Source organism: Drosophila rhopaloa, unplaced genomic scaffold (assembly GCF_018152115.1).
Source record: "Drosophila rhopaloa isolate 14029-0021.01 unplaced genomic scaffold, ASM1815211v1 contig_2, whole genome shotgun sequence".
Taxonomy (NCBI): Eukaryota; Metazoa; Arthropoda; class Insecta; order Diptera; family Drosophilidae; genus Drosophila; species Drosophila rhopaloa.
The window spans coordinates 15,808,021-15,831,953 of NW_025335083.1; the positions used below are offsets into that span (position 1 = coordinate 15,808,021).

General features: G+C 39.5%; 3 protein-coding genes, 1 non-coding gene and 1 pseudogene across 7 annotated transcripts; 3 read left to right on the forward strand and 2 right to left on the reverse strand.

Moving 5' to 3' along the window:
• Window positions 1-1,853: 1,853 nt before the first annotated feature.
• LOC108041879 (sodium-dependent proline transporter-like) lies at window positions 1,854-4,802 on the forward strand. Its single transcript, XM_044459887.1, has 9 exons — window positions 1,854-2,152; window positions 2,445-2,576; window positions 2,634-2,797; window positions 2,855-2,946; window positions 3,059-3,528; window positions 3,680-3,828; window positions 3,885-4,013; window positions 4,160-4,366; window positions 4,433-4,802. The coding sequence occupies exons 1-9, from the start codon at window positions 1,990-1,992 to the stop codon at window positions 4,712-4,714; spliced, it is 1,788 nt and encodes a 595-aa protein (XP_044315822.1). The 5' UTR covers window positions 1,854-1,989; the 3' UTR covers window positions 4,715-4,802.
• Window positions 4,803-7,083: 2,281 nt separating this feature from the next.
• On the forward strand, window positions 7,084-9,282 carry LOC108041878 (annotated as a pseudogene).
• A 1,483-nt stretch (window positions 9,283-10,765) lies between these two features.
• On the forward strand, window positions 10,766-19,533 carry LOC108044050 (sodium- and chloride-dependent glycine transporter 1-like). Its single transcript, XM_044460123.1, has 9 exons — window positions 10,766-11,110; window positions 11,416-11,547; window positions 11,609-11,772; window positions 11,830-11,921; window positions 17,829-18,298; window positions 18,450-18,598; window positions 18,655-18,783; window positions 18,926-19,132; window positions 19,199-19,533. Exons 1-9 carry the CDS (start codon window positions 10,948-10,950, stop codon window positions 19,478-19,480), a joined length of 1,788 nt encoding a protein of 595 aa, XP_044316058.1. The 5' UTR covers window positions 10,766-10,947; the 3' UTR covers window positions 19,481-19,533.
• Window positions 19,534-20,106: 573 nt separating this feature from the next.
• On the reverse strand, window positions 20,107-23,714 carry LOC108044046 (sodium- and chloride-dependent glycine transporter 1). Of its 4 annotated transcripts, none has more exons than XM_044459912.1 (10): window positions 23,427-23,714; window positions 22,490-22,785; window positions 22,377-22,432; window positions 22,011-22,134; window positions 21,623-21,956; window positions 21,414-21,565; window positions 21,224-21,352; window positions 20,947-21,147; window positions 20,399-20,878; window positions 20,107-20,350 (listed from the first exon to the last, which is right to left on the reverse strand). In XM_044459912.1, the coding sequence occupies exons 1-9, from the start codon at window positions 23,599-23,601 to the stop codon at window positions 20,576-20,578; spliced, it is 1,770 nt and encodes a 589-aa protein (XP_044315847.1). In that variant the 5' UTR covers window positions 23,602-23,714; the 3' UTR covers window positions 20,107-20,350; window positions 20,399-20,575. The 4 variants fall into 4 exon arrangements, with proteins under 4 accessions (XP_044315847.1, XP_044315846.1, XP_044315845.1 ...); XM_044459911.1 differs by having other exon boundaries at window positions 20,107-20,379; window positions 20,440-20,878; window positions 22,011-22,149; XM_044459910.1 differs by having other exon boundaries at window positions 20,107-20,341; window positions 22,011-22,149.
• Window positions 22,978-23,164, reverse strand: Trnay-gua. Its single transcript has 2 exons — window positions 23,128-23,164; window positions 22,978-23,013 (listed from the first exon to the last, which is right to left on the reverse strand). It is a non-coding gene; the product is annotated as a tRNA-Tyr (tRNA).
• Window positions 23,715-23,933: the final 219 nt, after the last annotated feature.

The following is a 23,933-nucleotide window of genomic DNA, read 5'->3' on the forward strand; positions in this document are numbered from 1 at the left end:
TTGCTCATTGAGGTTTTCCCGCCTTCGATGACGTTGCTGTTGTTTGTCTGCCTACTTTCCAAGCACGAAAATATCAATTTCAAGTTCCCGCATCGAAACAAAAATGATAATGCACAACGACAGGCAGACACAAGTGAGACAGTCACAAATTTAAGAGGACTGATAATGTAAATTTAAAATACAATAACAGAGAATATACGTTATGGTCGGAGAAGGAAATACCCATAAGAAATTTGTGTTGTCATTGTGGGTATATATTTATACCCGTTACTCGTAGAGTAAAAGGGTATATTGTATTCGTGCAAAAGTATGTAACAGCTAGAAGGAAGCGTTTCCGACCCTATAAAGTATATATATTCTTGATCAGGATCACTAGCCGAGTCGAACTAGCCATGTCCGTCTGTCCGTCTGTCTGTCCGTCTGTCCGTCTGTCTGTCCGTATGAACGCTGAGATCTCGGAAACTATAAAAGCTAGAAGATTGGCATTTTGCATGTAGATTTTAGAAGTTCCTACGCAGCGCAAGTTTGTTTCAAAATGGTGCCACGCCCCCTTTAACGCCCACAATCGCTTATATACGATTTTAAAAATTTAAATATTTCGGAAAAATAAAAATGCAGTTTTATTGTGTTTATCAATACCTATCGAAATGTAGAAGAAATTTTTCAAATCGGACCATTCGTTAAAAAGTTATGCGTGATCAAAGTTTCTATCTCCATCTCCCTCGCACTCCCTTTAGCTGAGTAACGGGTATCTGATAGTCGGGGCACCCGACTATAGCGTTCTCTCTTGTTATACCCTTGCAGAGGGTATTATAATTTTGGTCAAAAGTGTGCAACGCAGTGAAGGAGACATCTCCGACCCTATAAAGTATATATATTCTCGATCAGGATCACCTCCTGAGTTGATATAGCCATGTCCGTCTGTCCGTCTGTCCGTCTGTCCGTCTGTCTGTCCGTCTGTCTGTCCGTCTGTCTGTTTCTACGCGAACTAGTCTCTCAGTTTTAAAGATATCGTATTCAAACTTTGTACACACCCTTCTTTCCTTTGCACGCAGTATATAAGTCGGAACGGCCGGGATCGGCCGACTATATCCTATAGCTGCCATATAACTGATTGATCGGAAATGCCATAACTCTGCTGTTTGTTAAGTTAGGAAGTTGGGACTTTCTATGGGTTTTATATTTGGCCAATCAATTCCACGTACCAAATTTCATAAGGATCGGCCGACTATATCTTATAGCTGCCATATAACTGATTGATCGGAAATGAAATAACTTTGGTGTTTGAAAAGTTAGAAAGTTAGGATTTCCTATGGATATTATTTTTGGCCAATTAATCCGACCTACCAAATTTCATATGGATCGGCCGACTATATCCTGTAGCTGCCATATAACTGAACGATTGGAAATGCCATAACTTTGGTGTTTTTAAAGTTAGGAAGTTGGGATTTTTTATGAGTATTAAGAATGCATCATATGAATAATTTTGGAGAATATAATTTGCAGAATATTCTGCAAGGGTATTTCAGCTTCGGCTCCGCCCGAAGTTAGCTTTCCTTTCTGGTTTTTTTATAACTTTTATCTATATAGGCCAAAAGTAAATGTCAAATAAACTCATCTTCAGTTTATTTATTTTTATTTTTTTAATATTTAATATTTAAATACGGTTGGAATGTACATATGATGTACATAAAAAGAGAATTACATAGTATGAGTTGTTTGTGAAATTGCATAGGCATCTCTGTCCAGTAGAACAATCTAAGCAGAAGCACTAACCATACAACATATGTTGTATGGTTAGTGGCAGAAGCCTGCGGTCGCAATCGGATTCAGTTCGCCGGCATCGGTTCGACTAATTAGTTCGTCAATTTAAAGCAAAGAGCTCGCGGATCGTTTGCCCTTCACAAGATAATATTATAGTAATACCCTTATCCGCGTGTAAGGTCGGGCATTGTTTGCATATAAAAAACGTAGTGTTGGCATTGCAACATGGTGTATGAAACATCATATGGCAGCGGCCTAAAGCCCTTTACTCCCGATCCAAGTCGAGGGAACTGGGAAAACCCCACGGACTATATCTTTGCCTGTTTTGGATTATCTTTGAAACTGGATGTCTTTTCTTTCTCATATTGGTTTTTTTTCGACATGGGCCGTAAGTAATTGAAACACCGGTCGCTGGACGTATACTATAGGGCAGATAAACTCGGGGTTGTCTAATCTTTTTAGGGGCGTTGCGCTGCTAACCTACAGATCTGGTGAACAATTCTCATTCTCGTGCGTTTTACTTGATTTCAGCTTATAATAATTGGAATACTAATATATTTTATAGAGATTTAATGGAACGCAAAGGATTAAAGAGAATTTTTTCTTAATATCAGATTGCTGTCTTGGACTATTTCGTTTAGAGCCAAAAGTACAAATATTTAAATTTTTTTCATTTTTAGTTTTTGGAATGCTCCCGTACTTTGTTTATATGGTGATCTACTTGGTTCCAATCATGGTCATTCACTCGTTTATGGGTCAGTTCTCTAGCACTGGCTTTATCTCAGCCTTTCGTCTCTCTCCTTTCTTTAAAGGTAAGTAACCGATGTAAAGAGAGATAATATTAAAATGTATATCAATTTGAATTTAAGGCATGGGATATGTGAGCTTATTCCTAACCATCGCGATGCTAATTTACTATGCTATTTTTGCTGCTGTCCCGCTTCTCTTCATCTTAAACTCTTTTCGACCCACTTTGCCTTGGAGTTGTGAAGCAGTGAATGCTTGGCACAATGACTCCGCTGGGCGAAAGACGGTAAGAAATTTGTGTAACATTGAAGTAAAAAATAATACTTTTGCATAATATTTGAAGGTATGCAATTATTCAAAGAATGAGGTAGATGTTACTGACTCTAAAAACATCTCGTATACTGTACTTCATGTACCTTCTGTTCTTTTCTTTCAGTAAGTTTTTATTTTACTCAAAATATGATTACATTTATTTTTTAAAAAATCAGAGATTAAAACTTTATTTACATAATAACTACAAATTAATTTAATTTTAAATTTTTTATAGAAGTCACTTTGCCATTATGAAAATCGATTATTTTCGGGATACGAATGCGGACTATGAACTATCGTGGAATTTTGTGAGCAAGTTCGTTTTTATTTGGGCGATGATTGCATTTATTTTTTATAAATTCCCGGAGGCGGCCAAGTTTGGAAAATTGATACGTTACATGGTTATTGGGACCGTGGCTCTTCTTTTAGTATGCTTTGTCCGCTTTCTGTTTCTTCCAGGAGCAATTGTAGGGTTAACAAGATTTATGACTCCAAATCCATCTGACATGGAAATGGGAATTTCCTCTACGTTTATAATGGTACTACATGCGTTTGGAGCCGGCTGGGGCAGTGTAATAGCCCTGTCCAGTTTTAACGGGTTCAAGACTAACATCATGTCCTACAGTTGGATTATTTCCTTCGGACAGATTTTCATTTACATTATGTTCGGAATGGTTTCTTTTATGCTGGAGCATTACTACAAAGGTAACAACTGTCGATTATTTTGCCTTTTCTGATCCCTGTTTTCTCGTCCTCGTGGTATGTGTTTTTCAGCCTACTGCTTTTTGCTTACTGTAGCGGACGAAAAAAAGAGTCAGTGTATTATAAATAAATCAAATTAATATATTATTTTCAGGTTTCTCAGAAGATTCTTATAAAACTTATGTAATAAACAGTTGGCTGTTGTATGTGTCAAGTGCTTCTGCCTTGTCCTCAATGCATTGGTCGAACCTGTGGACTATTATTTACTACACCATGTTATTAATGGCTGCTCTTATTGTAATGGTGGGTGTGATTATGCTAGAAAATATCATAATTTCTACATATATATTCCATTGCAGACGACGCAAATCTTCACTATCCTACAAAGTTTGTTTGATGAATTTGAGAATCTTAGAACAAGAAAGCAGGAGGTAACATTTGGCCTAATTGGCGGCCTGACTGTCTGCTCCTTTTTCTTTTGCACAAATGTAAGTATTAAGCTTGTAAGAATCTCCAAAAATTAAAAATAATGTTTTAGCATATATAAAAGATTCTCAAAAACAATAAAATTAAAGATTTATTTTTTTACCTCAGTTCGTATTTATGAAAGTATATTTTCTTCTTTATTTTTCAGCACGGTATTAATTCATTTTCGGCCTTGAGTCTTGATGCTATTTTCTCCCACAGTCTGCTACATTTACTGATCCTTTTGGTGGTTTTGTGGATTTACGGCAGAGAACGATTTCAGCGCGATATAGAGTTTATGTTGGGTCAGCCATTTGCCTCATGGAAGATTTTTATACTTCGCTTCATAGCTCCATTGTTTTTATTGTATTATCTGGTTTGTAATAGATACAAAATTCTGTATAGTTTTCGATAAGCCTTAAATTTGTTTTTTCCCTTCTAGGTTCCAGAAGCATATGTGGCCCTATTGAGGCACACTTCCTCCGTAGTATCGGTCTTCATTATATCCATTTTACTGGTGGGATTACCAATTCTGGCAATACCTGGCTACGGATTTTACTTCCTTTACCAGAACACGGGTACCTTTTGGGCACGGTTTAGACGCACTTGTCGACCCACCGATTGGTATCCGGTTGAGATGGAGCAGCGCCAGAAGTACGAGTTAGACGTCGGCAACTCTGATATTACCCATATTATTCTTGGGGTCACGGAGGAGGTTAACTAAGTGGCGGTACAATTGCGAATGTAATTGAAATTTTTTTTTTTTAACACTTCCATTTTATTTATTGGATGTTCTCTGAATTGAGACTAACAATAAGTATATATAATCTTAAATTAAACAAGAAAGGAAGCAAACTTCGGCAAGCCGAACTTTATATACCCTTGCAGTAATAACAAAACAATGAGCTCAAAGAAGTTTGGTCGACTGAAATCGAATTTTTATACCCTTGCAGAGGGTATTCTAATTTCAGTCAAAAGTTTGCAACGCAGTGAAGGAGACATTTCCGACCCTATAAAGTGTATATATTCTTGATCAGCATCACCAGGAGAGTCCATCCAGCCATATCCGTCTGTCCGTCCGTCTGTCCGTCCGTCTGTCCGTCCGTCTGTCCGTCCGTCTGTCCGTCCGTCTGTCCGTCCGTCTCTCCGTCCGTCTGTCCGTCCGTCTGTCCGTCCGTCCGTCCGTTTCTACGCAAACTAGTCCCTCAGTTTTAAAGCTATCTGCTTGAAACTTTCCCAAAAGTTGTCTTTCTATTGCAGGTAGTATATAAGTCGCAACGAGCCGGATCGGGCGACTACATCATATAGCTGCCATATAACTGAACGATCGGAAAGCCATAACGTTGGTGATTTTAAAGTTAGGAAGTTGGGATTTTCTATGATTTTTATTTTTGGCCAATTAATCCGACCTACCGAATTTCATAAGAATCGGATGACTATATCCTATAGCTGCCATATAACTGAACAATTGGAAATGCTATAACTTTGCTGTTTTTAAAGTTAGGAAGTTGGGACTTTTTATGAGTATTAAGAATACATCATATGAATAATTTTGAAGAATATAATTTACAGAATATTCTGCAAGGGTATATCAACTTCGGCTCCGTCCGAAGTTAGCTTTTCTTTCTTGTTGAAATTTGAATAGCTTAATCATTGACCCATCTTTGCCCACTTTCTTTTCCCACCTTAAGTTTTAAAAATACGGAATCTTTGAAAATTTTCAAAATTTTTTGAAAACATAAAAGTTTTTCCAATTTTTTTGAACATAATTGCCTGCAAATATGACCATGTTTGCCAATCTCCTAACAAGTAAGAATAAAAAAATCGTTTGCCCACCTCTTAAAACAGGCATTTTTAACATAAACCGGGGTAAAAAATGATATTTTAAAAGACTTCTGCTCAGCCAAGCGCGCAGAATCTGTAAAATTCGTGCGTTTGAAATGTTTTTATTTTATTTTACTGGAATCACTTGTTATCAGGCCAAGTTGATTGAAGTTTGACATAAAATTTAACCATATGGTTTCTTTTCGCTTTCATAAAAAATTAGAGAATAAATTTATGGAATATTCGGGCAGAAACAATTTTGTTTCGCCAACATCTGGTTTATGTCAAATTATAATCATGTTAAGAAATCTATACGCACATGGCGCGGTTTTTATAAAAGCGAAAAAGAAACCATAACAAACCATAACTGATAACAAGTGATTCCAGTTAAATAAAGCACTTTACAAACACCAAAGTTGTGGCATTTCCGATCGTTCAGTCATATGGCAGCTATATGATACAGTCGCCCGATCCGGCTCGTTCCGACTTATATACTACCTGCAATAGAAAGACAACTTTTGGGAAAGTTTCAAGCAAATAGCTTTAAAACTGAGGGACAGACGGACGGACAGACGGACATGGCTAGATCGACTTTCCTGGTGTTGCTGATCAAGAATTTATATACTTTATAGGGTCGGAAATGTTTCCTTCACTGCGTTGCAAGCTTTTGATTCAAAATTATAATATCCTCTGCAAGGGTATAAAAACAAGAAATTCGCCTTATTTTTGTATTCAAAGGCATCGCACCTTAAATTATACCCTTGCAGAGGGTATTATAATTTTGGCCGACTATATCCTATAGCTGCCATATAACTGATTGATCGGAAATGCCATAACTTTGATGTTTGTAAAGTTAGGAAGCTGGGATTTTCTATGGGTTTTATTTTTGGCCAATCAATCCGACCTATTAAATTTCATAAGGATCGGCCGACTATATCCTATAGCTGCCATATAACTGATTGATCGGAAATGCCGTAACTTTGGTGTTTGTTAAGTTAGGATGTTGGGATTTTCTATGGGTTTTATTTTTGGACAATCAATCCGACCTATTAAATTTCATAAGGATCGGCCGACTATATCCTATAGCTGCCATATAACTGAACGATTGGAAATGCCATAACTTTGGTGTTTTTAAAGTTAGGAAGTTGGGATTTTTTATGAGTATTAAGAATGCATCATATGAATAATTTTGGAGAATATAATGTACATAATATTCTGCAAGGGTATATCAACTTCGGCTCCGCCCGAAGTTAGCTTTCCTTTCTTGTTTTAAACTCTTTTCGACCCACTTTGCTTTGGAGTTGTGAGGCAGTGAATGCTTGGCACAATGACTCCGTTGGCAAAAGACGGTAAGAAATTTGTGTAACATTGAAGTAAAAAATAATACTTTTGCATAATATTTGAAGGTATGCAATTATTCAAAGAATGAGATAGATGTTACTGACTCTGAAAACATCTCGTATACTGTACCTCATGTACCTTCCGTTCTTTACTTTCAGTAAGTTTTTATTTTACTCAAAATATGATTACATTTATTTTTAAATAAGTCAGAGATGTTTGAATATCGATTATTAAAACTTTATTTATATAATAACTACATATTTAATTTTATATTTTTTATAGAAGTCACTTTGCCAGTATGAAAGAAGAAAATTTTCCGTATACGAATGCGGACTATGAACTATCGTGGAATTTTGTGAGCAACTTCGTTTTTATTTGGGCGATGATTGCATTTATTTTTTATAAGTTCCCGGAGGCGGCCAAGTTTGGAAAATTGATACGTTACATGGTTATTGGGACCGTGGCTCTTCTTTTAGTATGCTTTGTCCGCTTTCTGTTTCTTCCAGGAGCAATTGCAGGGTTAACAAGATTTATGACTCCAAAGGCATCTCATATGGCAATGGGAATTTCCTCTACGTTTATAATGGTACTACATGCGTTTGGAGCCGGCTGGGGTTCAAGACTAACATCATGTCCTACAGTTGGATTATTTCCTTCGGACAGATTTTCATTTACATTATGTTTGGAATGGTTTCTTTTATGCTGGAGCATTACTACAAAGGTAACAACTGTCGATTATTTTGCCTTTTTTGATCCCTGTTTTCTCGTCCTCGTGGTATGTGTTTTTTTAGCTTACTACTTTTTGCTTACTGTAGCGGACGAAAAAAAGAGTCAGTGTATTATAAATAAATCAAATTAATATATTATTTTCAGGTTTCTCAGAAGATTCTTATAACACTTATGTAATAGACAGTTGGCTGTTGTATGTGTCAAGTGCTTCTGCCTTGTCCTCAATGAATTGGTCGAATCTGTGGACTATTATTTACTACACTATGTTATTAATGGCTGTTCTTATTGTAATGGTGGGTGTGATTGTGATAGAAAATATCATAATTTCTACATATATATTCCATTGCAGACGACGCAAATCTTCACTATCATACAAAGTTTGTTTGATGAATTTGAGAATCTTAGAACAAGAAAGCAGGAGGTAACATTTGGCCTAATTGGCGGCCTGACTGTCTGCTCCTTTTTCTTTTGCACAAATGTAAGTATAAAGCTTGTAGGAATCTCCAAAAATTAAAAATAATGTTTTAGCATATATAAAAGATTCTCAAAAACAATAAAATTAAAGATTTATTTTTTTACCTCATTTCGTATTTATGAAAGTATATTTTCTTCTTTATTTTTCAGCACGGTATTAGTTCCTTTTCGGCCTTGAGTCTTGATGCTATTTTCTCTCACAGTCTGCTACATTTACTGCTCCTTTTGGTGGTTTTGTGGATTTACGGCAGAGAACGATTTCAGCGCGATATTGAGTTTATGTTGGGTCAGCCATTTGCCTCATGGAAGATTTTTATACTTCGCTTCATAGCTCCATTGTTTTTATTGATTTATCTGGTTTGTAATAGATACAAAATTCTGTATAGTTTTCGATAAGCCTTAAATTTGTTTTTTCCCTACTAGGTTGCAGGAGCATTGGCGGCCGTAATGGAGCACTTTTTCTCCGTAGTATCGGTCCTCATTATATCCATTTTACTGGTGGGATTACCAATTCTGGCAATACCTGGCTACGGATTTTACTACCTTTACCAGAACACGGGCACCTTTTGGGCACGGTTTAGACGCACTTGTCGACCCACCGATTGGTATCCGGTTGAGATGGAGCAGCGCCAGAAGTACGAGTTAGACGTCGGCAACTCTGATATTACCCATATTATTCTTGGGGTCACGGAGGAGGTTAACTAAGTGGCGGTACAATTACGAATGTACTTCTTGTCAGGGAACTATCTTATAATGCGTGTAATTGGATTGATCTGATCATTAACAAGAAAGGAAAGCTAACTTCGGGCGTTGATTTTTTAATGGAGTTGTACTGATATTTTCCAAATGTTAGCTATAGTGAACTATAAACTATACTACTAAATAAGTAGTTGCCTACTAAAAAGTTGAACAAGCTTCGGCCAAAAAATATTGTTACGAATTAATAAAGTTTTACCTTTCAGCTATGTACTTGACTGTCTAATCTGTTTCATGGGTGAAAAACTGGTTTGGTTTAATGGCTTTTAATAATTTAATTATTTGACACTCACTAAAAACTCAGAGTACAAATCTTCTATACAAAATGTACCAGCACTATCAAGCATTGGGCGGAATTGCCTATTAAAATTTGTAAATCAATTTGGTTTGGTACTTAACCTTAACTAAATTAATTTGAACAACTAATGTAGCTTTTTCGAGCTTCTGAATTAATGATTAAATATACTTCTTTATATATAGATTCAAATTTGTAGTTCACTTCTGTTATCTGCTCAAACTCAAAAGTGGTTTCCCAAAAATTAGAAAGTTTTCCAAGGCTATCTCACACAGATAATGATTCAAATACAAATAAATTAAATATATATTGTTTTAATAGCAATATCAAATTTGAATTTTTATAATCTTCCTGAGGGATTATTCCGTCAACGCAGTGACCCTAAAAATATATTCAGGCGAGTCGATCCTACCATGTCCGTCTGTCTGTTTCTACGCAATCTTGTCAATCAGTTTTAAAGGTACTGGAAACATTGCAAAAAGTTATTTTTTCTGTGCAGGTAGTGTATAAGTGGGTACGGTTCGGATCGGCCAACTGCATCATATATCTCCCAACAATCCGGAAATAAAATTATAACGTAGTTGTTTCTTAACATATACCATTATACTCAAAAATAAAAATGACTATTTAAAGATTTCAGAATTACGTTTTTTGACTATGTCATATATATTATTAATTTTTGTACCAGTTGCGGGGTATATAAACTTCAGCTTGCCGAAGTCTGCTTCCTTTTTTGTTTAAAGTGATCGGTTTTACCAACTTTAAAAGTAAAGCTTTAAATCAAATAGGCAGGAAAACAGCAGAAAAATGTAAGTTTATTTTACTTATTTTATTAGTTAATCAACGTTTAATTAAAATACACAGGAAAATAATAAATGTTTTCACTTCGTTTTACATTGCTCATTGAGGTTTTCCCGGCTTCGATGACGTTGCTGTTGTTTGTCTGCCCACTTTCCAAGCACGAAAATATCAATTTCAAGTTCCCGCATCGAAACAAAAATGATAATGCACAACGACAGACAGACACAAGTGAGACAGTCACAAATTTAAGAGGACTGATAATGTAAATTTAACATACAATAACAGAGAATATACGTTATGGTCGGAGATGGAAATACCCTTAAGAATTTTGTGTTATCATTGTGAAATATATATTTTTTTATAACTGTTATCTATATAGGCCAAAAGGAAATGTCAGTTAAACTCATCTTAAGCTTTTATATATATATGTTTTTTAATATTTAATATTTAAATACGGTTGGAATGTACATATGATGTACATAAAAAGAGAATTACATAGTATGAGTTGTTTGTGAAATTGCATAGGCATCTCTGTCCAGTAGAACAATCTAAGCAGAAGCCTGCGGTCGCAATCGGATTCAGTTCGCCGGCATCGGTTCGACTAATTAGTCCGTCAATTTAAAGCAAAGCGCTCGCGGATCGTTTGCCGTTCACAAGATAATATTATAATAATACCCTTATCCGCGTGTAAGGTCGGACATTGTTTGCATATAAAAAACTAGTGCTGGCATTGCAACATGGTGTATGAAACATCATATGGCAGCGGCCTAAAGCCCTTTACTCCCGATCCAAGTCGAGGGAGCTGGGAAAACCCCACGGACTATATCTTTGCCTGTTTTGGATTATCTTTGAAACTGGATGTCTTTGTGGCCTCATATTGGTTCTTTTTCGACATGGGCCGTAAGTAATGGAAACACCGGTCGCTGGACGTATACTATAGGGCAGATAAACTCGGGGTTGTCTAATCTTTTTAGGGGCGTTGCGCTGCTAACCTACAGATCTGGTGAACAATTCTCATTCTCCTGCGTTTTACTTGATTTCAGCTTATAATAATTGGAATACTAATATATTTTATAGAGATTTAATGGAACGCAAAAGGTTAAAAAGAATTTATTTTAATATCAGATTGCTGTCTTGGACAATATTTTTCTTCAAATTTCGTTTAGGGCCAAAAGTACAAATATTTAAATTTTTTTCATTTTTAGTTTTTGGAATGCTACCGTACTTTGTTTATATGGTGATCTACTTGGTTCCAATCATGGTCATTCACTCGTTTATGGGTCAGTTCTCTAGCACTGGCTTTATCTCAGCCTTTCGTCTCTCTCCTTTCTTTAAAGGTAAGTAACCGATGTAGTTAAAGAGAGATAATATTAAAATGTATATCAATTTGAATTTAAGGCATGGGATATGTGAGTTTATTCCTAACCATCGCGATGCTAATTTACTATGCTATTTTTGCTGCTGTACCGCTTCTCTTCATCTTAAACTCTTTTCGACCCACTTTGCCTTGGAGTTGTGAAGCAGTGAATGCTTGGCACAATGACTCCGCTGGGCAAAAGACGGTAAGAAATTTGTGTAACATTGAAGTAAAAAATATTACATTTGCATAATATTTGAAGGTATGCAATTATTCAAAGAATGAGGTAGACGTTACTGACTCTGAAAACATCTCGTATACTGTACTTCATGTACCTTCCGTTCTTTACTTTCAGTAAGTTTTTATTTTACTCAAAATATGATTACATTTATTTTTAAATAAGTCAGAGTTGTTTGAATATCGATTATTGATGGTGAATAGATCACGCTAAAATGGTTTGTAAGACCACCTTCAAATTGGGTTGATAGAATATTAGTCAATTAGTTCACAATAGGAATATACGCTTTTATTTCACATGTTGACAGCTCGTGGTCAGGAAGAAGAGAGAGAGACCGATAACAAAGTGAGACCAGACCATCTCAGAAAAGAATATCTTACATGCTATTGAATATACCAAATTATTATAATTAGTTATGAGGTTCCTCAACATCCCGGCCCACCCTGAAACTAAGTTCTGAATTAGGCAGGATGGCAATTTTAGAAATGGGTCTAACAAGTTCTCCTGATGAAGTTCGCAGCTTTACGGCCCGTACCAGCCCGTCCTTGCCTGGGTAGACTTCAATTATGCGCGCCAAAGTCCAAGCGGCGGGGGGTGTGTTTGAATCCTTGATGATCGCCATATCCCCAATAGCAATGTTCTTCCTTTCTGTATTCCACTTAGGGCGCTGTTGAAGTGTAGTGAGGTACTCCTGATGCCATCTCTTCCAAAAGCCTTGTAGCATTGCCTGTACATTTTGCCAGTAATCCAGTCGGTTAACTGCTATGTGGCCAAGATCGCCCTCTGGAACTGATGTATAAGGGCGTCCAATTAGCAGGTGTGCCGGTGACAAGTAGGAAACTTCGATGTCTGACGTAGCGAAGAGAGGGCGTGAATTGACGACGGATTCAATTTGAGCCAGAAGGGTGTGCATTTGCTCAAATGTGAGGATAGAATTCCCGATGACACGACGCAGATGAAGCTTTACGGAGCGAACAGCTGATTCCCATTTTCCGCCCCAGTGGGGTGCGTGCGGTGGTATAAAACTCCATTTGATACCCTCACTGGCCAACGCTTGGGTTACTTGAGTGTTATGCTGCTGCGACAGGATGAGCTTATACATTTCGTCTAACACCTTCTTTGCTCCCACAAAGTTGCGACCGTTGTCGCTGAAGATGTGGGTACACTTGCCTCGACGGGAGATAAAACGACGAAGTGCAGCGAGAAATGTCTCCGTGCTGAGATCTGTAGCCAACTCCAAGTGGATTGCGGAGGTCACTAGGCAGACGAATAGACAAATGTATCCCTTTTCCTTTCGTGGATTCCGTCCCTTGTGCACCTTGAGTAGAAGCGGTCCGGCATAGTCGCACCCAGTATTTTCAAATGGGTATGCTTGACGTACCCGAACGGCTGGCAAGTCAGCCATGTATTGATCAGTTGTTTTGTGGCGTTGGCGAAAACATTTGAGACAAGCATGTGTAAGCTTGCGAATCATGTTGCGTGCGCCAACTATCCAATATTGTTGGCGAACGATGACGAAAAGTGCTGTCACACCTGGATGAAGATGTATCCTGTGCTCGTGTTCCAAAATTAGCAGAGAAATGCGATGATGTTTCGGCAGAATAATTGGATGCTTGACTTCCTCCGGTAGTAGCGAGTTTGAGAGGCGCCCACCTACACGAAGCAGGCCATTCTTGCAAACCATGGGTGAGAGTGTTCGAAGTGTTGACGAATTTGCAACAGCTTTTCCCCTTTGCAACAGGTGTAGATCGGATGAGAAGCTTCCTTGAGCGTGCCTTAGACAATAAATGCGGGCCTCGCTGATTTCCTCAAACGTGAGTGTGAGGTTTGACGGAATCCGTTTCTTCATTCTTCGATGCATAAACCGTAAAACATAAGCAGTGCAGCGAATCAGCTTGGTCCAGGAAGAAACTCGAAACGATAGACACTCAATCGGGGACGCTTCAGGTTCAGGTTCAACACGGCTGGATAGTGAAGAGGATTTCAGCCCGTCCATTATGGGCGTGTCCAAAATTGTTGTGGGATTGTTGCCACTACGCAGCTTTGAAGCAAACAGATCGTTGAGGTGTAGCCAGTGTGGTCCATTCCACCACAGCTCATAGCTCATGAGATTGGCTGCTAGCATTCCCCTCGATGCGCAATCGGCAGGGTTATCCTTTGAGCCAACGTGATGCCATGCGCTGCGTGGTATGACATCCAGGATCTCCGAAGTACGGTTGGCGATAAAGGTTTTCAGCTTCGATGGGGTGTGCGACAGCCACGAAAGGACAATCGTGGAATCGCACCAAGCATGCACAACTATATCCTTGTGATGCAAGCCTTCTTTAACAGCCCGGAGAAGGCGAGTGAGCAATAGTGCACCACAGAGTTCCAGCCGTGGAAGACTTTGTTGCTTTAGTGGCGCAACGCGTGTTTTAGCTGCCATAAGGGACACCAAGCAGGTGCCGTCCGCGTTACTTACACGGCTGTAGACGACAGCGGAATATGCCTTTATAGATGCATCTGAAAATCCATGTAATTCGATTTTGTCCGATTCGTTGTGTACATAACGTGGAATCCTTAGGTTTGTTATGTAGTTGATATCGTCGCGACAGGTCTGCCACCACTCAGCCAGCTTCGGTGGGAGTTTGGAATCCCAGTCCAGGTCAAGTAGCCAGAGTTCTTGAAAAAGGATCTTGAACTGCACTACCACAGGCGCCAGAATACCTAAAGGATCAAAAATTCGTGAGACATCTGACAATACTTGCCGTTTAGTAGCATCTGGCTCCGTAGAAAGTGAAGCTTTGTAGGACAGGACGTCGTCTTGGGGATTCCATAGCATTCCTAAAACTTTAACCGCACTGGTTATCTGGAGCTCGTCTTGCCGGGTGTGGCTGATGACGCTGCTGTTAGACACCCATTTGCCAAGCTCAAGCTTAGCCTTGGACATCAACTGGATGAGTTCGTCGCGGCAGCTAAGTAGTTCGTCTTCAGTTTCAGCGCCGGTGAGGACATCGTCTACGTAAAAGTCCTCAAGCACAATTTTTGAGGCTGTGGGAAACTCATCGTGGTGGTCTCGCGCTAGTTGTTCCAGTACTCTGACAGCAAGAAACGGTGCACAGCTTGTTCCATAGGTGACTGTACAGAGTTGAAAGTGTTGAAGAGGATCTTTCGGAGCTTCTCTCCATACGATCCGTTGAAAGTTGCGGTGCTGAGGGGCAACCCAGATCTGGCGAAACATTTTAACTATGTCCGCCGAAAACACAAACTTGTGCATTCGAAAGCGAAGGCATACATGAAAAAGGTTGCGTTGTATGCTGGGTCCGATGTGTAAGGCGTCATTTAGAGCATGTCCGTTTACGTCTTCAAATGACCCGTCAAATACCACGCGCAGCTTCTTTCCTAGAACTGGGTGGTGTGGCATGTAAAATGTTTTGGCTGATGTGTTGCATTCTTCAGGGGCCAGCTTACGCATATGACCTAGGCTTAGATACTCGTTCATAAATTTTGAATATTGCTTGCGTAGCTCCAAATCACGCTGCAAGCGACGTTCCACAGCATAGAAGCGCGAGACAGCGCCCTGCAGGCTGTCTCCGAACTCTTGGCATTCGTGTTTAAAAGGCAATTCAACGATGTATTTGCCGTCTGGGTCTCGGGAATGTGTGGTCAGAAAGTGCTGCTCCACCTTTTCGTGCGAAGGGTCTCGTTGTGTATGCTCAGTGTTATCCTCGATCTCCCAAAAGCGTTGAAGAGAGGCGTTTATGTCAACAGTAGTCATGAGCGTGTTGGCGGTTGATGGATTCGGCATTGCAACGGAAGTGATTATCCATCCAAAGATTGAGCTGATGGCAATAATATTTCCAGCGGTGTCATATTTTTTATCACCTGACAAAACGGACCAAATTTGTTCGTTTCCCAGTAAAATGTCTACAGATGAAGATGTGTTAAACGAAGTATCAGCTAACTGGAGTCCATCGTAGATCCTTAAAGCTTTTTCGTCAATGTCGTCCCGCTGAAGTGATGATGTGATTTTGCCCAGCACATGGGCTGCGACAACAATCGTCTGGAGTGACACCATTGACTTGATATGCAGCGTTGCCAATCCTCTTGTAGTTTCGGCCTTGACGGAAGATATTCCGGAAACTAGTATTTTTGAGGGTGAACGTGCAAGCCCAAGTGCGTTGACGCATCGTTCAGAAACGTAGGATAGCTCAGAGCCGCTATCCAAAAGCACACGGCAAATTGTGTAAGTCCCTTTAGAGTTTTGGACATACACCAAAGCTGTGGGCAATGTGCTTCTTTTGAGTCCCGGTGACTGTGTTAATGAGCTGCTGTTTTGCGTCTGGGCGACCAAAGTTGAGCTACATCCAGAAGTTTGAGGACTGGCCTGTGCAGTGTCCGCAGGAGCAACTGTCATGGAATCCATGTTTTCAGGATGTACAAGAGAATGATGACGGCCATTGCAGTGCTTGCACGAATGTTTCGATTGACATTGTGAAGATCGGTGGCCAGGGCGTAGGCAATTGAAGCAAAGCGACTTTCCTTTCACAAAGGAGCGCCGATGTTCAGTGTTCAGATTTTGAAATTGAGAGCATCTATACAGCTGATGGTCAGCAGAGCCACACTTACCACAATTGCCACGGTTCACTGCAATAAGTGCGCGCTTCGCTTTGGCAGGCTTGTCCGTGTGGCTGCCAGGATCGAGTTTGATTGCCGATGTAGCTTGGCTTAATTCAAAATCCTCGCAACGATCATCAAGGAATCTAAACAAGTCGGCAACGGTCGGTGTCGCTGAGCCTCTGGTGTCCTCAATCCACTTCCTTCTAGAGTCGGGATCAATTTTAGCCAGTACAAGATGAATCACCCAGCAGTCACGGCTGGTCTCCCCAACTGCATCTAGGCCACGAATGATTTCATTGGCGCCATCAGTAAGTTTGCGTAGATTAGACACCTCGCCGTTGGGTGCAGCAGCCAGTGCCATGAAAGTGTCCAGTAAGGAGTTCACGATATGCCTTGGGCGATCATAGCGATCATTGAGGCGTTCCCATGCTGAATCATAAGCTGATTCCGTAATGGACATGTGACTGAGAAGATTGGCCGCTTCACCAACTATGAAAGACTTAAGGTAGTGAAACTTCTGAATCTTTCCCAGGTGGGTCTTGTTGTGGACGGTGCTCTCGTAAATGTCCTTAAAGGCTGGCCATTCCTTGTAGTCTCCACCAAAGGGTTTGATGTGGATTTTCGGCAACGGGTTTTCAGTTAAACAAACTGCAGCAGGCGGCGGCGTGGCCAAGGTAGATGCTCCGTTCTCAGAAAGTCGCTGCAAGAACTCACTTTGCTGTTGCAGCAATATGGCCATGTTGTGATCCGCTTGAGGTATGGCGCTTGGCTGAAGGTCGCTCTTTAACGACGCGAATAAGGTAAGCGCGCGCAGGTACTTCTCCTCATAGGCTTGGAAATCTTCGGTAGGATCCTCGAAACCCTCCACATTATCGTACACGTGCATTTCGTCAGTGATCTCCTCAAGGCTTCTGAAGGCTTGATTTAGCCGGGCCAGCATGGCATCGACTCCGGAGTAAGTGCTCTGTGGAGGTGGATTCTCAATGTAATTGACCAAGCGAGTTACGGTCGCCTTTAGCCGACCACGTGCTTGGGTAAGGCGTTTAAGCGTCTGTTGCTCCATAGTGTGTAGATATATTTAAACAGTTTGTAGATGCGGAAGTAATCCGGCTCGAAGGACCAGACAATGATGGTGAATAGATCACGCTAAAATGGTTTGTAAGACCACCTTCAAATTGGGTTGATAGAATATTAGTCAATTAGTTCACAATAGGAATATACGCTTTTATTTCACATGTTGACAGCTCGTGGTCAGGAAGAAGAGAGAGAGACCGATAACAAAGTGAGACCAGACCATCTCAGAAAAGAATATCTTACATGCTATTGAATATACCAAATTATTATAATTAGTTATGAGGTTCCTCAACAATTATTAAAACTTTATTTATATAATAACTACATATTTAATTTTATATTTTTTATAGAAGTCACTTTGCCAGTATGAAAGATGAAAATTTTCCGGATACGAATGCGGACTATGAACTATCGTGGAATTTTGTGAGCAACTTCGTTTTTATTTGGGCGATGATTGCATTTATTTTTTATAAATTCCCGGAGGCGGCCAAGTTTGGAAAATTGATACGTTACATGGTTATTGGGACCGTGGCTCTTCTTTTAGTATGCTTTGTCCGCTTTCTGTTTCTTCCAGGAGCAATTGAAGGGTTAACAAGATTTATGACTCCAAAGGCATCTGATATGGCAATGGGAATTTCCTCTACGTTTATAATGGTACTACATGCGTTTGGAGCCGGCTGGGGCAGTGTAATAGCCCTGTCCAGTTTTAACGGGTTCAAGACTAACATCATGTCCTACAGTTGGATTATTTCCTTCGGACAGATTTTCATTTACATTATGTTCGGAATGGTTTCTTTTATGCTGGAGCATTACTACAAAGGTAACAACTGTCGATTATTTTGCCTTTTCTGATCCCTGTTTTCTCGTTCTCGTGGTATGTGTTTTTCAGCCTACTACTTTTTGCTTACTGTAGCGGACGAAAAAAAGATTCAGTGTATTATAAATAAATCAAATTAATATATTATTTTCAGGTTTCTCAGAAGATTCTTATAACACTTATGTAATAAACAATTGGCTGTTGTATGTGTCAAGTGCTTCTGCCTTGGCCTCAATGCATTGGTCGAACCTGTGGACTTTTATTTACTACACCATGTTATTAATGGCTGCTCTTATTGTAATGGTGGGTGTGATTATGCTAGAAAATATCATAATTTCTACATATATATTCCATTGCAGACAACGCAAATCTTCACTATCCTACAAAGTTTGTTTGATGAATTTGAGATTCTTAGAACAAGAAAGCAGGAGGTAACATTTGGCCTAATTGGCGGCCTGACTGTCTGCTCCTTTTTCTTTTGCACAAATGTAAGTATAAAGCTTGTAAGAATCTCAAAAAATTAAAAACTAATTTTTAGCATATATAAAAGATTCTCAAAAACAATAAAATTAAAGATTTATTTTTTACTTCAGTTCGTATTAATGAAAGTATATTTTCTTTATTTTTCAGCACGGTATTAGTTCCTTTTCGGCCTTGAGTCTTGATGCTATTTTCTCTCACAGTGTGCTACATTTACTGCTCCTTTTGGTGGTTTTGTGGATTTACGGCAGAGAACGATTTCAGCGCGATATTGAGTTTATGTTGGGTCAGCCATTTGCCTCATGGAAGATTTTTATACTTCGCTTCATAGCTCCATTGTTTTTATTGATTTGTCTGGTTTGTTATAGATACAAAATTCTGTATAGTTTTTGATAAGCCTTAAATTTGTATTTTCCCTACTAGGTTTCAGGAGCATTGGCGGCCGTAATGGAGCACATTTACTCCGTAGTATCGGTCCTCATTATATCCATTTTTTTGGTGGGATTACCAATTCTGGCAATACCTGGCTACGGATTTTACTACCTTTACCAGAACACGGGCACCTTTTGCGCACGGTTTAGACGCACTTGTCGACCCACCGATTGGTATCCGGTTGAGATGGAGCACCGCCAGCAGTACGAGGAAGCCGTCGGCAACACTGATATTACCCACCAGCTTTTCGAGGTCACGGAGGAGGTTAACTAAGTGGCGGTACAATTACGAATGTACTTGAAATTGAAATATATGTATAGAACATACTTTCAATATTACTCGTATTGTCCTATAATGCAAGTAATTGGATTGATCTGATCATTGAAAACGCGATTTTATTTGGGAGATGTATTTTAGGGGCGTATTTTACACCGACCTTGAACAAAAAAAAGTATTTTGCATATAGAATATATTGGATATAATATAATAAAGTGAAATTTATGTATGCGTAAAATCTTGGTGCAATGAGCCCCCCACTTGAAGATTATTATTAAATAAATATCATTAATCATTGAAAAGAAAAAAAATTTGTGGATGCTATTTTATTTGCTTTGGCTTTAATATAATGGGCCAACTATTGAACTTTTATTTTTTTTACACTCTTCTAATGGCCGCTCCCATTGTGATGTTGAAAAAAAAAATAAATAGTGTTTTAAAAAAAAAAAAAACAAGGTTCCTTTAACCAGTTTTTTATAATTTGCTATGTATTATTTTTTTCATGAGTTTGAGAGACTGAGGGAAAGAAAACAGGCCGTGGTCTTTGCCCTAATTAGTCTTATTGCCATCTGTTCACTTTTCTTAAGTCACAAATATAGGTAAATATTGACTTTTTAAATTCTTAGAGAAATAAAACATATTTGATTATTATATTTTTACAAATTGGTACTAAAAATAAGTATCTTTCGGACAGAGGGATGATTTTTTAACTGACTTGGGTCTGGATATAATTTTATCAAACAGTCTGCTACATTTCCTTCTTATTTTGCTGATTTTTTGGATCTACTGGGTCAGCTCTTTCCATTCTACGCTTCATAGTTCCAGTTCCTTTGGTGATATGTCTGGTTACCAATACGTCTAATAAATCTTAAACGTATAACTTTTAATACTAGATACTAAAAGATACTAAGTTACCTTTTTTGCCAATATATGGCAATTGAATATGTTGACTTTACCGCACAGGCAGCTGCGTTTGCAAGCGATTGGTATCCTGTTGAGATGGATATGGTGACCCATCAGATTGCCCAGCAGATGAACTAACTGTAACCAATAATGCAAAAACAGAAGGATATAAAAATCTAGGTATAAAATCTATTTGGTGCCCTCCACGTCTGTCTCAGACATAAAGCCCGGCATTTGGCGTTGCTTTCGGAAGGCCTCGTAGTCAGCCCGATCCTGCGGATCCGCCGGAGTCCAATCCAAGGGCTTGAGTCGCTTCTTCAGGCTGTCGCATAATGTGGCACGCTTGCGGATCATGATATAGAATATGTAGAGCGGTATCCACATAACTGATGATGCAAAACTGGCCCAACCGATAATAATGGCCCACTGTGGATAAGGAACGTTGTTGTAGGTGATCGTTCGTATGAACACGATGCTCGTAATGAGAATAAACTGTAAGCAGAAGCATTTGTTACAACAAGTTTTGTAATAGGTGTTGTGAAAATGGCAAAACAACTTACGATTAGGACTATGGGAGTGACGATTTGCCACGAAATTCTCCAATATAGACTTGGCCTTTCTCCGAGCATAAATTCGATATCCAGCATGAAGTTTTTAATGCCATAAATCCAAGCTACCATAATAATCTCCACCAGACAGATAACAATTACAGCTATCGCCGAGGAGTACCAATCGAAAAGCTGGAGAACGTACATGCCACCCTGATATTGGAGGTACAACATTAAGAAGAGAGTGTGATTCTCGGGGTCGAGGCTTTTCATTGAAGAGGGTACTCACATTTGTGCACATTATGGAGGAGACCCAAAAAAAAAAGACGCAACAAATAATGGTCATTTTCCATTTGTGGTCTCTTACCCAAGTCCACTCATCCAGAATAGATGACATGATGGCCTCCAGTTGAACAAACTGCAAATTGGCATAAAGTTAGCAGTGGTAAATATTTTATTCCCAGATCTTTGGATCTTACCACACTATCGATACCCAGCAGAAAGAGCATGCAGAAGAACATCAGCGCCCAGAGCTGTGGAACTGGCAACATGGCAATGGCCTCCGGATAGGTGACAAAGGCCAGTCCAGCTCCACCTGTGGCCACCGATTCCACAGGAATGCCCGACTTATCTTTGGATTGACGACCTCTGAAGGCTTATAACTATGTACATATCGAAAAGTCCTTACCCGAAAGGAAACCCAGCACGGAGAAGACAACAAAGCCCGCAAAGATGCTAGTGAACACGTTGATCGTTACTATGAGAAACGAGTCGTACTTGGCGTTGTTCCGAAAGTTGCTGAAACTAGCCATATTGACGAGACCACCCCAACCGGGTCCCAAACCGAAGAACATCTGAACGGCGGCATCGGCCCAGACTTTCAAGTCCAGCAGGCGATCCCACTCGGGATACAGGTAGAACTTGACCCCCGTCCAGGCTCCTGGTAGTGTGACACCTCTGACGAACAGGATGAAGAGCAGAAGGTAGGGAAAGGGCACCGTGAAGTACACGACTTTGCCCACCTGTATTTGATAGATTCAAAAATGTTAAAGCCTAATCTGAACTGCAAGACTCACCGTCTTGATACCGCGCATTAAGCACAGGTAAATAATAATCCAGGTGATCAACAAGCTGAGGAACTGTTCCCACACCATTCCGCCCAAATGGGAGATGTCCGATGAGATTCTAAGGACTTCTAGGCTGCAAATGGAGATACTAATAATTGATAATCATTGAGATGCAAAACAATAATAGAAATAATCTTAGTCAAATTGTGAAAGGATATAATATGAGGATGGTGTCTAATACTCCTTAAATAATAAAAAACATACTAAATATGGTCAAATCTTGAAAAAATAAGTTAAGCAAAAGGATATACAATTTTGGAAAGTTCATAACTGAATAAAGTTTCTTCCCAAAATATTGACTTTACTCATACTCACTGAAAAAACTCGTCGGCGGCAGTTTTAAATCCTTCGGTTATGTTATGCTGTCCTAACTAAAGAATTAAAATAAATAGTTTTACAAGGATGGTTTTCTTAGTTAACTAGCTTACTTCAGGACCGTGGACACATTCGTCAGTGTTCCATGGATTATTGCAGTCCTCCCAGGGTACCTTCTTAAAGAAGCAGTACGAGATCATGCGGATGGGATACGATATAATCACCGAGTAGTAGCACACACAGTATGCGTTCACCACCACCTGAGCGAACCCAGTTCCCTTTAACAGGGGTGCTAAGCGAAACATTCCCGTGCATCCAGTACTCGAAAACTGTCCGAGCAGAATCTCCATATAAAACAGGGGAATACCAGCTAAAATGACCATCAGTATGTAAGGGATGAGAAAGGCGGCTAAAAAGAGGTGATATAAATATTAAAAAAAAAAACAATGCTGCAAATTAGTTCAATTGTTAAAGATAATAAAATATAAATATTTAAATAATATGTATTGCCATACATTGTAATACGAATAAGCACGAAACACCCCTTTCTTGCTAAAGGTAAATGGAAAAAAAAAATGTTTAAAGGAGCCAAAAAGTATTATCCTTCGAGCCGGATTTGAACCAGCGACCTATGGATTTCAACATATCGCGATTCAGTATAACTGATGGTACAAGAGCAGGCGCTATCTGGGCCATGGTATTGTTTGGCCCAGAGTCCAGCCTCTACTCGCATCACCAAGCCTCGGAAACTCTACAGTCCACCGCTCTACCAACTGAGCTATCGAAGGCGTCGCCGTTCGGTTGCCCAGTTGGCCATCATAAGTGCTGGAGCTTTGCCAGCTTTCACTCGAAAGCTAAAGCCTAAAAATAACCAACGCCACCACTCAATGCTGCACTCTTGTTCGCTGACGTCAGTGGTGCGCTATTTTGGGAGCTTGAGCTCACTCATCGATTTGATGGACAGTGGGTGGGTGGGTGTGTGGCTGGGTTACTGAGTGGGTGAATGTGTGGCCAGATGGGTGACTGGGTGGGTGGATAGAGTAGACTTACCGCCGCCACTGCGGTAGCACAGATAGGGAAAGCGCCACACATTGCCAATGCCTATGGCATAGCCGAGGAGCGAGAGGATGAACTCCGACTTGGACTTCCACTGGCCACGGTTCTCGTCCCGCTCGATGCGCTTCTCCTTGCGAGCGGGCTGCGTCGGGGGCGGTTGATTGGCCATTGTCACTGAAGGCTACTTTTTGAATTTACCATACTGGACCAAAGACAATTGGAGTATTTATAGTTAGATTTCTACACTATTTTTTTTTAATGCTGTCAAAAAAATTGTTACTGTCAGTGAAAATAGAACAACTTATATTAGAAAAAAATTAAATGACATCAAAAATCATACTTGAAACAATGTTTCTTTTTATGTAAAGTGTCACATTGAAATTATTTAAAAATACTAATGTATATATTGCGATATAAGCGATCAATTTCATTAAGTAAACTTGTGGCGCTGGGATTATCAAATAATAAAAAAATATATTGCATTGCTCGATAAATAAATTG